Raw genomic sequence first — 14,686 nt, 5'->3', positions numbered from 1 at the left:
ATTATGGTAATAGCCGGGTCCTGATTAGGGGTGGAGGGCCCAGTGTAGGAATTAGCCAGGGCCTTTGGGGAGACAAGAGAGAGAGAGAGAGAGAGAGAGAGAGAGTGTGTGTGTGTGTGTGTGTGTGTGTGTGTGTGTGTGTGTGTGTGTGGTGTGTGTGTGTGTGTGTGTGTGGTTTGGGGCAGGATAATTCTTTTAACACTAGCCAGAAGTCACTACATTGCCTGACAGATCTGATAGGAGGTTTGGGTTTAATGAGTATTTGGGTTAAATTGCCTATCTGAAACTAGGTCTTTATAGCCCAGGCTGTCCTCAAGCACTATATGTAGTCAAGGATGACCTTGAAGTTCTGATCTTCTCCTACATTCACTTAAGGGTTGGGGTTACAGGCATGGACCACTACACTTAATTTATGCAATGCTGGGGATAGAACCCAGGGCTCTGTGCATGCCGGGCACCGAGCCACATCCTCAGCCTCATGTACACTTCTAGATCTCCAGCTGTTGTGTGGACAAGGGGCCGTTTATGGTTGGGACTTCAGTGAGGGACACAGGCTGGACTGGAAGTCACTGTGGTAATTTAATGATTGGGATCCCTTACCCTGAGTCAGAGCAGAGACTCACTAGCTCGAAATAGCTTTGTACACTCCTAAACATACAAGATGCCCTTTGAACCTTTTCGTCTTTTTAGGAGAGTCGTGACAAGCGTTATCTTATCCAGAAACTAACGGAAGCTCAGAGGGATGTGCGGAGCCAGCCGGCGTCATCGTGAGATGCTGTCTGCAACTTCTCAGTACATAACTCTGATGACCCTACAAAGTCCACCTGGGGTTTGAGTGGAAATGACATTTGGTGACTTCACCAAGCAGGCTGACCCCCCAGGGTACGGTGGCTCGATGTGAACTCCACCAAAACACTAACTTCTCCAGCTTCTCAGCCTCTCAAGACCAGAGAACGGAGACTTTTATTTATTTTGTTTTTGTTTAGACTTTTGTATTTTTTTTAAAAAAAGTTTGTGTGTGTTGTTTTTTAGAGTAAAACTGAGATTTCGTTGGAAGCCTTTCCAGGCTGAGTGAATACCCTCCCAAATGCCACAGGTGACTTAAAATTAAACCTGATGTCTTTTTTTCAAATGAACAGGAATCTTCAGATGCTAAGGCTTAGAACAGCAGATAGGAATGTGGGAATTAAGGCAGCAGAAAGGAAATCCATCCCTGCTGTGCACCCTAGTCACACTTGAATTCCCGCCTGTGCCAGTCAGTGTCACCCCCTTGAGGAAGGGACTGGGACAGGTGGCAGTCTTAGCTTCTCAGCTCTCTGGGACTTTTCTCCAGCCTTGTTCACTCCTCCAGGGAAATTGACTTTAGCCACTGGTTAGCCATTAGCCTTTAGTCTCCACCTGGCCCCAAGTTCTAAGATTTGGTGACAGGATTGAAGAGCAGTATAACCTTGCAAGGTACACAGACAGTTCCTCTCTGTTTTCCAAATGTCATTCCTCTTCCTTGCATGGAACCTTCATTCCTGAAGGACATGGAGCATTTCAGAGCCAGGCTGCAACATGCTTTTTGGTATTGGAGCTGGGGGTAAGGATCAGGGGTGTTATATGTGTGATTTCAGATGTAGGTTCACAGCCTAGCCTGTTCATAAGAATGGCCCATAATACAAACATAGGTTGGGTTCTGATTACTTAAGTACATATTCAAAGGGCTAGGTTTTGTTTGCCTCAGTTTAAAACTGTGTGTACCTTTGTTTTTATAAAACATTACAAAGACAGAGTATCTCTTAAGATCTCCGGTATAGTAAAATCCGTATTTAATAAATACCTCATCCTAAGCCTCCTCAGAGGTGACCCTTTTAGTGGTGTCTAATTTGATCTGCTTTCACTTTAAGGTCTTTGTCAGTGTGCTGCAGTCCTGTGATGGACAGGTGGAGTCTTCTACTGTTTTTCACTGGCTCCTAACCTTTAAAATTCAATTAATGTTTTAGAGAGCTGCCAAGGATTTCCCTGCTCTGACCACTGCCTTGTTCCTCAAAAATGATTGGCTTCTCTCTCTGGAAGCAAAGCAAACTTGTTGTGACTTACATGTTTGTATGTGTATAAAGGGTGCTTTGTTTGGTTGTGTGTGTGTCCCTGGCTTACATGTCTGTATGTGTATAAAGGATGCTTTGTCAGGTGTGTGTGTGTGTCCCTGGCTTACATGTCTGAATGTGTATAAAGGATGCTTTGTCAGGGGTGTGTGTGTCCCTGGCTTACATGTCTGCATGTGTATAAAGGATACTTTGTCAGGGGTGTGTGTGTGTCCATGGCTTACATGTCTGTATGTGTATAAAGGATGCTTTGTCAGGTGTGTGTGTGTCCCTGGCTTACATGTCTGAATGTGTATAAAGGATGCTTTGTCAGGGGTGTGTGTGTGTGTGTGTCCATGGCTTACATGTCTGTATGTGTATAAAGGATGCTTTGTCAGGTGTGTGTGTGTGTGTGTGTGTGTGTGTGTGTGTGTGTGTCCCTGGCTTACATGTCTGAATGTGTATAAAGGATGCTTTGTCAGGGTTGTGTGTGTGTGTGTGTGTCCATGGTTTACATGTCTGTATGTGTATAAAGGATGCTTTGTCAGGGGTGCGTGTGTGTGTGTGCGAGCGCATATGTACACCTGAAGGTAGAACCCATATCCTCACACTCTGCACAATCATTTCTTTCATCTCCCATGAGGCTGTTAACCTGGGATACTTTTGTTTCTGTGGGAATGTGGGCTTCCTAACATTTTCTTGTGTTTGAAGATCTATGAGTATTTAAGGCTAAGAACAGGAGTTTTGAGTAAACCAAAGTTCATTCCATTCTCATTTTACAAATCCTGGCTGTTGGCATTTTTACCTAGTGCCTTCATGTAATATTCTTATCTTCACCGTGGCCCTGAGGATTATCTACTTTCCTGAGTTTGTAGGAATAGTGGATTAAATGAGCAATATATTTTCTTTATTATAAAAGATACCAAAATATGCCACTTGGTATGTTCGTTTTAGTTAGTGCTGCTAATGTGTACACCTCTTACTTGAATATTTTGATAACTTTGAATAACCAGGCAATGTCTGTTTTGAAGTACAGCTCTCTAACAGGTGTGTGTTAAACTACTGATACAGTGTCTTCAAAGTTTTAAAGTGTGGTTGTCCTCAAACCCACAGAAGCTCCTCATCACCAGTGAGGTGATGAGAACTGCAGAACTCTAAAATTGCTCTTTGTCACTGCAGTTAAGAGGAAGCAGCATTTTGACATCAACGGATGTATTAGATGAGTCTTGTCTCCTCTTGGCTATTTAGAAGCCAAAGAAAAACATGTTTGTGTGTCTTGAACTTCAAAGATATCTTACACCTTTTATATCTTGCTACCATTGAAAGCCACTGTTTGTATTTATTTTGTTATCTTATAAAAATATAATAAATATTGAAAGTAGCTATATATGTGTTGCTTGTGTATTGTGAATACATATTTTTTAATTTCTCCTTAACATCTTGATGTTCTCTGCAAGTAGCTCCCCCTTTTAGTGGCCATCTAGCATTCCACAGTTGTAACAAACATTTCTGGTAACTATGCAACCACTGATGGGTACTTGAAGAAAATATTGTCATTTTTCCCCCATGCAAAAACTGGAAAATTGAACTTTAAAAGCCTTTCCAAACATTTTTATTTCCCTTCTGCTATAGGCTCCTGTTCTGTCTGTCCGACCCTCCCTCCCCTCCCTCCCTCCTTCCCCCCCCAACCCCCCCCCCCCCCCCCCGGCAGAGCAGTCTTGCAGTTTCTTGCAGCCACAAAATGTTCTCATCCCAATAAGGAAGGAGAATCCAGTTAGACAGGTCTTTAGTTTGCATTAACTGTTAAATTGGCAAATCAGATCTTGCAGCCAAAAATTTGATGGCAGCTAGCCACTATACTAAGTATTTGGGAACAGAAGAATTCATTTTTTTCCTGGGTTGTACAAGAGCTGACCCTGTGAGAACTTCTGAACCCATAGAGTGAGGCTTTACAGAAACCTGTGCAGAGCGTGAGAAGCTTGAAACCTGGCATGTGCCCTTTGCTGTGTGACTGGGAACAAATACTGTCACCTTCAGAGACAGTTCCCTTACACTTAAAATACAAAACTAAGACAAATTTGCTTTTATATTTCAAAATTTGATTAGGGAAGCACATACTCTTTGTTCTCTTTTGAAAATATAAAAGTACTTACCATAGAAAGTACCATTGACAACTACAGAGAAAAATCAAAATCACTCATAAGCACACAGGTGGTTTTTGTTTTTAAATAAAGTACAGGGGCACCAAAGGCCAGCCTGGACAACACACAGCAAGTTGAAAGACACCTGAATACAGGGTGAGATTCTTGTTTTGTAATCAGAGATGGGGGGAAGGGGGAGGGGGAAGAAGAGGGGGAGAGGGGAGAGGAGGAAGAGGAAGAAGAAAGCAAGCAAGCAAGCACAGATGGAGTGAAAAAGAAACAAACTGTAGTAGTATCTTTTTTTTTTTTTTTGGTTTTTCGAGACAGGGTTTCTCTGTGTAGCCTTGGCTGTCCTGGAACTCACTCTGTAGACCAGGCTGGCCTTGAACTCAGAAATCTGCTTGCCTCTGCCTCCCAAGTGCTGGGATTAAAGGCGTGTGCCACCACCTCCCGTCTTTTTTTAAAATTTATTTATTTATTTATTTGGTAGTCTCATCTTTTCCACTTAAAATGTTCAACTGTTTTATCCAAAGTTCTTTCAAAGTTCATTGTTCTGACATGCACCTGTAAGCTCCAGAGGTCAAAGCAGCTGCATCACCAGTTTGAGGCAAGCCCGAGGGACATCATCAGACCTGAACTCAAATCGTTACATTTCAGGGAGCTGCTTACTATGTTCATGAATCATAGTGTTTCACATTCTCAGGATGGTAACTTTTTAAAAATGTGTATTTGTCTGTGTGTCATATGTGCAGAGTCCAGAGGAGAGTGCTGGATCCACTGGGGTTGGAGTTACAGGCAGGGGTTGGAGTTACAGGCAGTTGTTAGCTTCCTGATGGGCTGCTGGAAACCAAACCCAGGTCCTTTGCAAGAGCAGGAAATGTTCTCAACTTCTGAGCTCTCTCTCTAGCTCCAATTTTTAACATTTAACTTCCAAAAATTTCCAGTAATAACTAGGACATACACCTCAACATTGTTTTATCTCTTTAGGACAGATCTAGAAGTTAAATACATGGGAAAGGTTTTGACCAGTGAAGGCTTTAAGAGAGAGATTTAGGCTGAGTATTACACAGGAATGTTAAAAGTACCCTCTCTGCCGCTAAGGCCCAGTACTTGGGCTTGTCTTAATTTTAAGTTACTGTAGTATACTAATTTGAACACTATAGTTATACATAATAGCTGAGTATCTACTTACTTTACAGTAGCTATGAATCAAATACATTTAAAAAAAATCAAGGGTGCAAACTGAAGCTTTCCTAGAGCCACAGTCTCTATTGGTCCTATAATAGACACTGATTATCCTTGCAGGTACGCTTTTTTCCCCCCTTGTATACTTAACTGACTTGAAATTTCACATCTATTGGCTACACCCTAGTTGTCATATTAATGGATATACACTTTAAATGTTTAATATATGTTGCTAAATTTTTCTTCCCTCAACACACAGCCATCTTCATCACTAATGTGCACTAGGCCATGAATAATCCAGTGAAGTATTAAGAGCAATGAAACAAATCTCAATATAAAAATTGAGAAGGAACGGGAAATACTGTGAAACAAACTGTTAAACCCACAGTAACACCGAAAACTGGCATGTTTTACCAGATAATTGCTACTGTTTTTAGGTGTAAATAGGCTCTTAATAGAGAAAAATAATCTCCGTAACGTGGAGGAAACAAGAATGACCTGCGGTTTGTTTTCCCAGGACAGTAGGAAGCCCAGGTAAACTGCCTCTCTAGGGCAACTGCATCAACTCTTAGACCGGACCAGGCGCCTTCACGAAGTCCCAATGAGCGACAGGGAGCACACCCAATAGAGTACGTGCATCGGTCATTTCCAACCAATCGGGTGTAATCCAGGGCCTAGGGGAGGTTCCGCTGGCTCTCGGTCCGCGGTATATATATGTGTCATCACCCTGAGTCGAGAGCACGATTGGCGGGGCGTTTGGACCGTCGTTGCATTGTCACCAGCGATGAGCGCCGCGGGAGCGATAGCGGCTGCTTCCGTGGGACGCCTGCGCACTGGTGTGTGTAGGCCCTTCTCAGGTACCGGCCCGTTCGGGGTCGCGGTTCGGCGTGGGGTTCCTCGTCGGTGACTATTTACAGTAGAGGTCACGGATGTCACGGTGAAGACGTCTAACGTCACAAGCGTGCGACATGGGGGTGGAGTTTGTAGTGCGTCAAGTTGATTGACAGGAACGGGTGAACTTCTGCAGGATGCCCTGCGGGGGACCAAGTGATTACCAGCCTGTGCCGTGACGTCAGTGCAGGTGTGGAACTTGAGTGTCCTGCAGTGCCTCTCCAGTCTCCACTCGGGGCTTTCTCAAGCAAAGTAGCCTTCCGACGACAGCATCAATCTGTTATAGATGCAGATTTTCGGGTTCCGCTCATTATCTACGGGATTGATATGTTTTAGATTTTTACAAAAATGGGTGCATGAGTGTGTGGGTGCGGGTGTGGGCCCGCTTGCGTACCTGCACAATAATTAAATGCCAGAGAGGCTAGAATTGGTGATTGAATCTGGAACTAGAATTAACAGGCAATTTGTGAGTCCCTGTATATTAGTGCTGGGAACCCAATTCAAGTCCTCTGCAAGTGCAGGACACATTCTCAACTGTTGAGCCCTCTTTCCAGCCCTGGAGTCTCTGTTTTTATTAAGGCTCTCATGGGACTGTTTGCATTGCAAAATATGGTAAGCTTTGAACATGGAATGGAGAGAGGTAGGTCTGGATTCAGATCTGAATCATGTATCATTTGAGCTGCCTCAGAAAATCATAGTCGTTTTCTCACAACTAAATAAATCTAAAAGCGTTAGATTTCTGTTTTGCCTGAAGGCAATACCTTTTGCAGGTTTGAGATGTGTTTTTGTATAACTACGACTTAAGTAATTTCATGGAAACTACATACTTATGGTAAATAATAAGCCAGTACTGCCTGCCCCAAAATGGATGAATAATCACACCCACACACACTCACCACCACAACCACCACTACCACCACCACCACCACCACCACCAGTACCATGAGAACAAGATATGAAACTTCATTAGATACTGTTGGTTGTGCCTACCAAGGTTTGATTCCAAGGTTATTTTTCTTTCTGCAGAAGAAGATTGCTTGGCAAGTGTTTGGATATCATTCAAGACTTGCCAGCTATAGAGATGTTTTCCTTGATGATAAATGGATCAGAAGAGAGTTTCTTAAGAGCCTCTTAGTATGTTATTTATGTGTCCGTAAGCCACTTAAAATCTTCCAGGTACCATGGTTGGAACAGCACACTTGAGAGCTTCTAGCTCTGGGCTTCAGTTTTATTTTAAAGTGTGTAACAAGGCAGTCAGGTCTCGGGGATGTGAATTTTAAGGCCCCTTGCTAACCCAGTGAACAGGTAACAATAAGAACCGTTTGTTTTCATATATGCAGTAACTTGGCTTCCTTTGTTTCACTTAACTTCATGATAATTAAAAAAAATCTTAAGCACGTGTCTCCTTAAAAAAAAAAATGAAAATAGCCTTGCTACTGGGTAGCTTTTAGTTTGATTTCGAGACAGCACCACACTCTAGCACTGGCTGACCTGGTATTTGCTGTGTTCACCAGGATATCCTCAAACTCACAGAGCTCTGCCTCCTCATGCGGGAATCTTTTGGTTTTTCGAGACAGAGTTTCTCTGTGTAGCCCTGGCTGTCCTGGAACTCACTCTGTAGACCAGGTTGGCCTCAAACTCAGAAATCCACCTGCCTCTGCCTCCCAAGTGCTGGGATCAAAGGCGTGTGCCACCACTGCCTGGCTCCTCATTCAGGAATTAAGAAATACCCATACTGATTTCTTAGATAAAAGGACAGACAGTCATTGAGTGCAGAGGGTGGGTTTTAGGGAACATTCCAGTGTGTTCCCAGTTACAAAGAACCGTGTTTATCCCACCTCGAAAGCGAGCTGTGTGAGCTCGGCTCACCTGCTCTGCTCTTTGTTATTCCTTAATATACTTTAAAAAAAAAAAAAAAAAAAAGGTACTGGGTTGCCTTCAATTTTCTTTGCTAAAGTCAGAGCACAAGCAAACAAGATTATGTTGAGAAGTACAACTGGCTCATCAAGTCTGCCTCCAGACCCTACTTTCTGCAAGGAGACAAGCTGGCTAGAAGCACAGGGCTTTGAACTTGGACACAGAAGTGCAGCAGGTCCCTGATTGTGTCCCATCGCTGTCCCATAAAATATGGGCCTCAGACCATAGAGCCCCACTGTCTGAAGACAGTTCAGAATGGTTGGTGTCTTCCACTCGGCAGGAGAGCTGAGGTGCTGTGTGTGCTTTCTGGACTCTGTTCAGTTAGAGTCAATGAGCTGGGTGAGGCTGAGCATGTCATGCGCAGTAGACCAAAGCTAGTCCTAGTCCTGCAGCATCCATGTTCATTTGCACACAGTGTGCTGTTTGTCCCAGGACTGTAGCTCAGGGCCAGGCTTGGTCTCCAGCACCATAATAAATAGATAGAGCTTTTAAAATGCTACTTGGTAGCAAAGTGCATGCTCCTAACTACGGCATATGTTCGCACCAGATTCCCCAAGCATGCCCGTGACCTTGTGTCCAAAGACCTCAGGTTAAGCCTTCTTGATGGAAGAGCCAAAGATGGATGGGAACTGTTGCACCTGATTTCTGGATGGTGAAATTGCTTAGGTGAAAAGAAGCGTCTTCCAGTGGTAGTCATAGCAAACAAAGAGCCTGCAACACTTTAAACACCATCCCAGGCTGCAGCTAAAGCAACTAACCAGTGGGCCTGTGGGTTTCTGGTTTCATATGGGGTGAACACACCTTACTACAGGACCCTTCAGGGAGGAGGAAAACATTAAGATCCTCTAATCTGGGGCTTGGAAAGTATAGTGAAAGTGTTTGCCATTTGGTTTCCTGAAAAGAATTTATATTTTGAAGAAGAGTTTAGTCTGAGGTCAAACCTTGTCAGGCACGATCTCAGTTACCTGTCCATGGAACTGGTGTATTAAAAGAATGTTGAAGTCCCAACGTGGGTTACCAGGCTTTGTACCCTGAGCTTTTTCAGAATATCAACACTGGCTGTTTCCCAGGGAGACTTGGGAGAGCATCCTGGCTTTGGGTGCACTCCAGGGGCTTTTGCTTTACAGCCTGGGAGGGAAGCCTCCCTGTCCCAAAGCAGCTGTCATGTCAGCTGCTGGTGAGGACAGGTTTCAGTCTTTCCAGATGGCCATACGTTTAAGTAAGGCAGAAGCCCCAGTCTTTAGGTGAAGTCTTTGGGGTTTGAGCATTGCAGGTGATAAAGAACTCACTAATGGACATGTTCAACCCTCAGGCTTGTTCTAACATGTCTTTCATTCTGTTGGCAAAAAGGCAACAGGCCAGCAACATGGCTCAGTGGGTAAAGGTGCTCGCTGTCCAGTATAAGGGCCTGAGTTCCATCCCTGGGCCCCACATGGAAGACGGTGAGAACTGATTCCTGCAAGTTGTCCTCTGACTGCCCATGCACGTCAGCACACAAATAACTATGTTTTCATGAATGTCAATGTCCTGTGTGGATAATGAAAGACTTCCACATGCATTTTCATTGCAGCTTACGGGAGAGGCCTCATCATCAGGTGTTACAGTTCAGGAATGACCTTAGACAATATTAACCGGGCAGCTGTGGATCGAATAATTCGGGTGGATCACGCTGGTGAATATGGAGCAAATCGCATCTATGCAGGGCAGATGGCCGTGCTCGGCCGGACCAGTGTTGGCCCTGTCATTCAGGTGGGTTCTTCCCTAAGTCTCAGCCTGCTCTATTGCTCTGGCAGTGTATCTGAAGCCCTCAGGAGTCACTTTTGGCTGTGTGCTCCAAAGGGAGGCGCTGTGAAACAAAGCATATGTTCTGTATCCAAAAGCACAGATATACACTGAATATGGCTGGGTGTGTGACACATGCCTGTAAAACTCGGGAGCTGGAGGTAGGGTGATCTCTGGGACTTTGAGGAAGTTCCAGGTCAGAAAGAAAGAATGGAGGGAGGGGAAAAGTAAGAGAGAAAGAAATTGGGTCTGGAAATTGAGTGTATTTGTGGTGTTAATGTTGATGCAGAAAAAGCTTGACAGTCCCTCCATTAGAAGAATGTTCCATGTGCCAGGAGGTTATCGTAGGCTTGTCCTAGCACAGAGTGCCAGAGAGAGGGGTTAATAGTCCCAAAGATCTAGGCTTCCTTTCCAGCTCTCTCACCTACTTCTGTGACCTTGAAGAGGTCACATGACCTCTAGGTTTTCATTTCCCTGTGTGCAAGCTAGCCTGGTGACCCCCAGCTCACTGGAACTCACTGAGACTCACTGGGTTTGGCTGGGGAATGAGCAAGCTAATGTGGGGGGCCATTGGCACCAGACACACGGTCGCTTAGCATGTGTCCCGTTAGATTCCCTGCAGATCCCACATCCCATGTGTAAGATGGTGCTTATCTGCTTGTGGCCCTGCACATCTCTACTTTGAAGAGTCCCCCATGCCAGGAGAATGCCTCTCATTGAGATGTTAATGTTTCATTGCAGAAAAGGCTGAGAATTCCTCCTTATTCCTTATTACCTCTTGTGTGCCCAGCTGTGCCATGTCCCTGTAATGTTCTTTTTCTGTTTTTCCTCCCAGAAAATGTGGGATCAAGAGAAAAACCATTTGAAAAAGTTCAACGAGTTGATGGTTGCATTCAGGGTCCGACCTACGGTTTTGATGCCCTTGTGGAATATAGCAGGCTTTGCCCTGGGTATGTGTCTGTCCAGCAGCCACTTGGACTCTTGGTAATGGGTTGTTTATGTCTCTGGAACTCTTGTCATGTCCTCAACCAAGCTTTTAAAATTTACTATGTGTTTTCCTGAAGTTAAATTGAAGTTGATGAAGTTGATTGAATTTCCTTTGCTTATATTACTTTAAGATAGAGCCATCACTCTTATAAATAGATGGTATGATAAATCACAGAGGGAAGCCAGGATCATGCAGCCACAGCCGGATGCTGTATCCTAAGGATCCTAGCCTGAGAGCAGTCTGAGTATGGGAGTTGGGGTGCCCACCTTTAACCCCAGCACTCCAGAGGCAGGTGGATCTCTGAGTTTGAGACCAGCCTGGTCTACAAAACAAGTTTCATAACATACATATACCACACACACACACACAGAGGGAGAGAGAGAGAGAGAGAGAGAGAAGTACAGCAGAGAACCTAGACAGCACTCTCACTCAGATCTCTGCCAAGGGTCAAGCCTCATTGAGCCTACATGGTGGTGCAAGCTTGCAACCTCAACATTCGTAGCAGCGGCAGGAGGAAGGAGAATACAAGTCAGCCTAGGCTACACAGGAAGTTCCAGGTTAACTTCGGTTTCATAGTGAGACCTTGTCTCAAACAAAACAACCAAATGAAACAAAAATCCATTCAAAAAGAGCTTTGTGTCTGGCATTTGATACGAGCTCCCACCGCTTCTCAACTTGGGATGACTGTTTCAAGGGATTCATGAGAATATCTAAATGTCCAATGGTTATGATCAGCAGGTACTACTGACATCTAGAGGGTGGATATTGAGTGCCATTAGACACACTGAGAAGCACAACACAGCCCTCCCATAGAGAGTTACCAACCCAGATATCAGGATACCTCACAGATGAGCAGCAGCGTGTGCCTTGACTTTGTCTGATGGTTACAGGGGCGGGAACTGCTTTGCTGGGGAAGGAAGGAGCAATGGCCTGCACCGTGGCAGTAGAAGAGTCTATTGCTCATCACTACAACAACCAGATCCGCACACTGATGGAAGAGGACCCTGAGAAGTACGAGGAGCTGCTGCAGGTGACTGACTGTGTGCTGCTTGAGGAGAGAAAGGGCAAATGACAGGCGATGGGTACTAAGGAGACAGGCTTAGACAGCTGGGACGTGAGACACAGACAGGTCATACAGCTCAGAACTGTCCCCAGTCCAGGTCTGTGTGGCCTCTGCACATCCATGACTCAACAGCATGAGGTGAGCAAGGATGACATCAGCTAACACCCTAACTAGACAGAGAAAAATCTACAAGCCTCACCCCTACACAAAGAACCATAAGCAAGGCAAGAAAGCTGGGATGGGAGGGGTGGCCTTCTCCAGAGAAGAGCACACCATTTGTCCAGTGCCAAAAGGTCAGCCCTGAAAGCATACATACAGGTGGCATTATATGGATAGAGCAGGCTAGATTTAAATACATATAAACAAATACATATACACATGCAATAGCAACTGGTGAAAAAAGAGACCATGAACATTAAGGAGAACAGAGAGGGCTATATGGGAAAGTTCGGAGGGAGAGAAAGGAAGCTGTAATTAACTTATAGTCCCAAAATTAAAATTTAAAAAAACGATGATCAACTCTTTTTAGGTTGAATGATTTTCCTCAGGTAATTTTCTATAGGAAAGAAGGAACTATTTGGCCCAGGCTGGTGTTATACTAGTGGCTACAGAGGCTCCTCCTGCCTCGTGGCCATCTCTCCATCACTCTCCCCAACAGAGGTTCATTTATTTAGATTCTGTTTGTTTTACTTTTGAGACAAAGGCTTGTCTTGACTCTTGGCCCTCCTGCCTCTGCCTTCCAAGGGCTGGGGTTTTAAGTGTGCATTACTGTTCTTGGTCATGTGATGGTTTGAATAAGCATGACCCCCATGGTTTCATATATTTGAATGCTTAGATTGGTGAGTGGCGTTATTTGAGAAGAACTAGGAGGCTTAGGATTAGCCTTTTGTGGGAAGTGTATTGGGGATGGGCTTTAAGTTTGTAAAAACTCATGCCAGACCCAGAGTCTCTCTCGGTCTGCAGATCAGGATGTAGCTGTCAGCTACTGCTCCAGCCCCAAAGTGCTGCCATGCTCCCTGCTAGGCTGATAATGGACTAAACCTCTGAAACTGTAAGCAAAGCCCCAATTAATTATAAGAGTTGCTTTGGTCGTGGTGTCTCTTCACAGCAATAGAGCAGTGACTAAAATAGGCAATAACTCTCACTGTTTAAAACCTAAATCAGCAGCTGGCAGACGCTAGCTGGTGGCCAAGCTTGTTTCATAAATAAGTCTTATGAGAGCCACAGCCATGGTTTACTCTTGCAAGGCTGTTCGCCCCACTGGGGTGACAGAGTGAAGAACTCTAGCCTTCATAGAAAAAGCATGCCAACCTTAGCCGTATGCTAGGACACGAAGCTCTGGCCTGGAAACAGGGTGAGCCGCGGGTGACCTGGAGTGATGACTTACCTTGGTTTGTGATTTCTTTCGTTCCAGGTCATCAAGCAGTTTCGAGATGAGGAGCTTGAGCACCACGACACAGGCCTGGACCACGACGCGGAGCTGGTAGGGTGGCCAGGGACCATTTTAAAGGTTGAGGGGCCAAAGGTTTCTGTTCCCAGAAAGAGACATTTGAAAGTAAAGGTCAGAAGGCAGGGAAGCAGGCACTTGGCAGAAAGCACACAAGCTCAGCCTCTGTCCGTGCTCCTGTGTCCTGCTCTGTTGTTATCCCAGAAACAAGCCAGGGTTCAGCGGCCATAGATGCTTCTAGCATTCTGAATGGCTTTTGTTTCAAATTAAGTCATTTCCTAGATCCTCTCTTATCCAGAGGAGCCCAAACCCTGCCCTACCAGTGAGTCCAGGTCTGACATCTGAAAACAGATGCACCTCGTGGGGTTTTGTTGCTGTTTGTTTAGGTGATGGTGTTGAGTCCAGGGCCTCGCTAGGCAAGCGCTCTACCACTGCACATACCTCTTGCCCCGTTTGCTTATTTTCCAAGCTCAGGATGTTAGATAAGCACTCCATCACCAAGCTACATCACAGCCTTTTGTTCTCCACAGGCTCCCGCGTATGCCTTGTTGAAGAGAGTTATCCAGGCCGGATGCAGTGCAGCCATATATTTATCAGAAAGGTTTTAAAGTATGTCTATTGAACCATTTCTAGAGAAGATGGTCATAACTTAAGGAGTGATGTTTGCGGAGGAGGAACTGTACAATTATCACTGTGTACGTTTTGTTAATACAAGAGGTGGTGATTGGGGGTTGTGTTGTTTGTCAGTAAAATTCTTTGGCACTGGTTTTCTTGGTTTCTTGTGCTGTGAAGCTGGCAGGTAACTAACTATGCTCACCTTACAGAGCACGTAGCTGGTCTTCCTTTGGTTTTGTAGTTAATTTGGGTCTAAGACATCAAGAATGAACCATTCATTAGTTAGCAGGACTCTTTTTTTAAAGATTTATTTTACTTTTATTTCTCTGTGTGTGTACATATGTTGGATGTCTGTGGAGGACAGAAGGGAGTGTTGGATCCTCCGGAGCTGGAGTTACAGGCAATTGTGAGCTGGGAACCAAACTCAGGTCCCCTGCAAGAGCAGCAGGTGCTCGCTCCTAACCATCTCTAGCACCTGCAGGAGTCTTTATGAAGAATATAAATAGAGTTTGCAGGTTAAAAAAAAAAAAAAAAAAAAAAAAAACGGTCATTTAAAACATTAGGCTGTATAAGATGGGCTAAGCAAGACTG

The 14,686-nt window shown here is 44.7% G+C and overlaps 2 protein-coding genes across 4 annotated transcripts in view; both read left to right on the top strand.

Moving 5' to 3' along the window:
- Tmc7 (transmembrane channel like 7) overlaps positions 1–3,453 on the top strand; it is a 51,633-nt gene extending 48,180 nt beyond the window's left edge. The window contains exon 16 of the mRNA XM_034510524.2: positions 691–3,453. Coding sequence (XP_034366415.1) covers positions 691–771 — 81 coding nt within the window. The 3' untranslated portion in view covers positions 772–3,453. The remainder of the gene's footprint in view (positions 1–690) is intronic.
- Positions 3,454–6,085: 2,632 nt separating this feature from the next.
- Positions 6,086–14,247, top strand: Coq7 (coenzyme Q7, hydroxylase). Of its 3 annotated transcripts, none has more exons than XM_034493152.2 (6): positions 6,086–6,249; positions 9,771–9,949; positions 10,818–10,932; positions 11,861–12,000; positions 13,448–13,516; positions 14,011–14,247. In XM_034493152.2, the coding sequence occupies exons 1-6, from the start codon at positions 6,177–6,179 to the stop codon at positions 14,086–14,088; spliced, it is 654 nt and encodes a 217-aa protein (XP_034349043.1). In that variant the 5' UTR covers positions 6,086–6,176; the 3' UTR covers positions 14,089–14,247. The 3 variants fall into 3 exon arrangements, with proteins under 3 accessions (XP_034349043.1, XP_034349066.1, XP_034349093.1); XM_034493175.2 differs by having other exon boundaries at positions 6,104–6,228; XM_034493202.2 differs by lacking the exon at positions 6,086–6,249 and adding an exon at positions 6,330–6,473.
- Positions 14,248–14,686: the final 439 nt, after the last annotated feature.

The sequence above is a fragment of the Arvicanthis niloticus genome, chromosome 1 (genome assembly GCF_011762505.2).
Source record: "Arvicanthis niloticus isolate mArvNil1 chromosome 1, mArvNil1.pat.X, whole genome shotgun sequence".
NCBI lineage: Eukaryota > Metazoa > Chordata > Mammalia > Rodentia > Muridae > Arvicanthis > Arvicanthis niloticus.
This window is presented reverse-complemented; position numbering and strand designations above follow the sequence as displayed.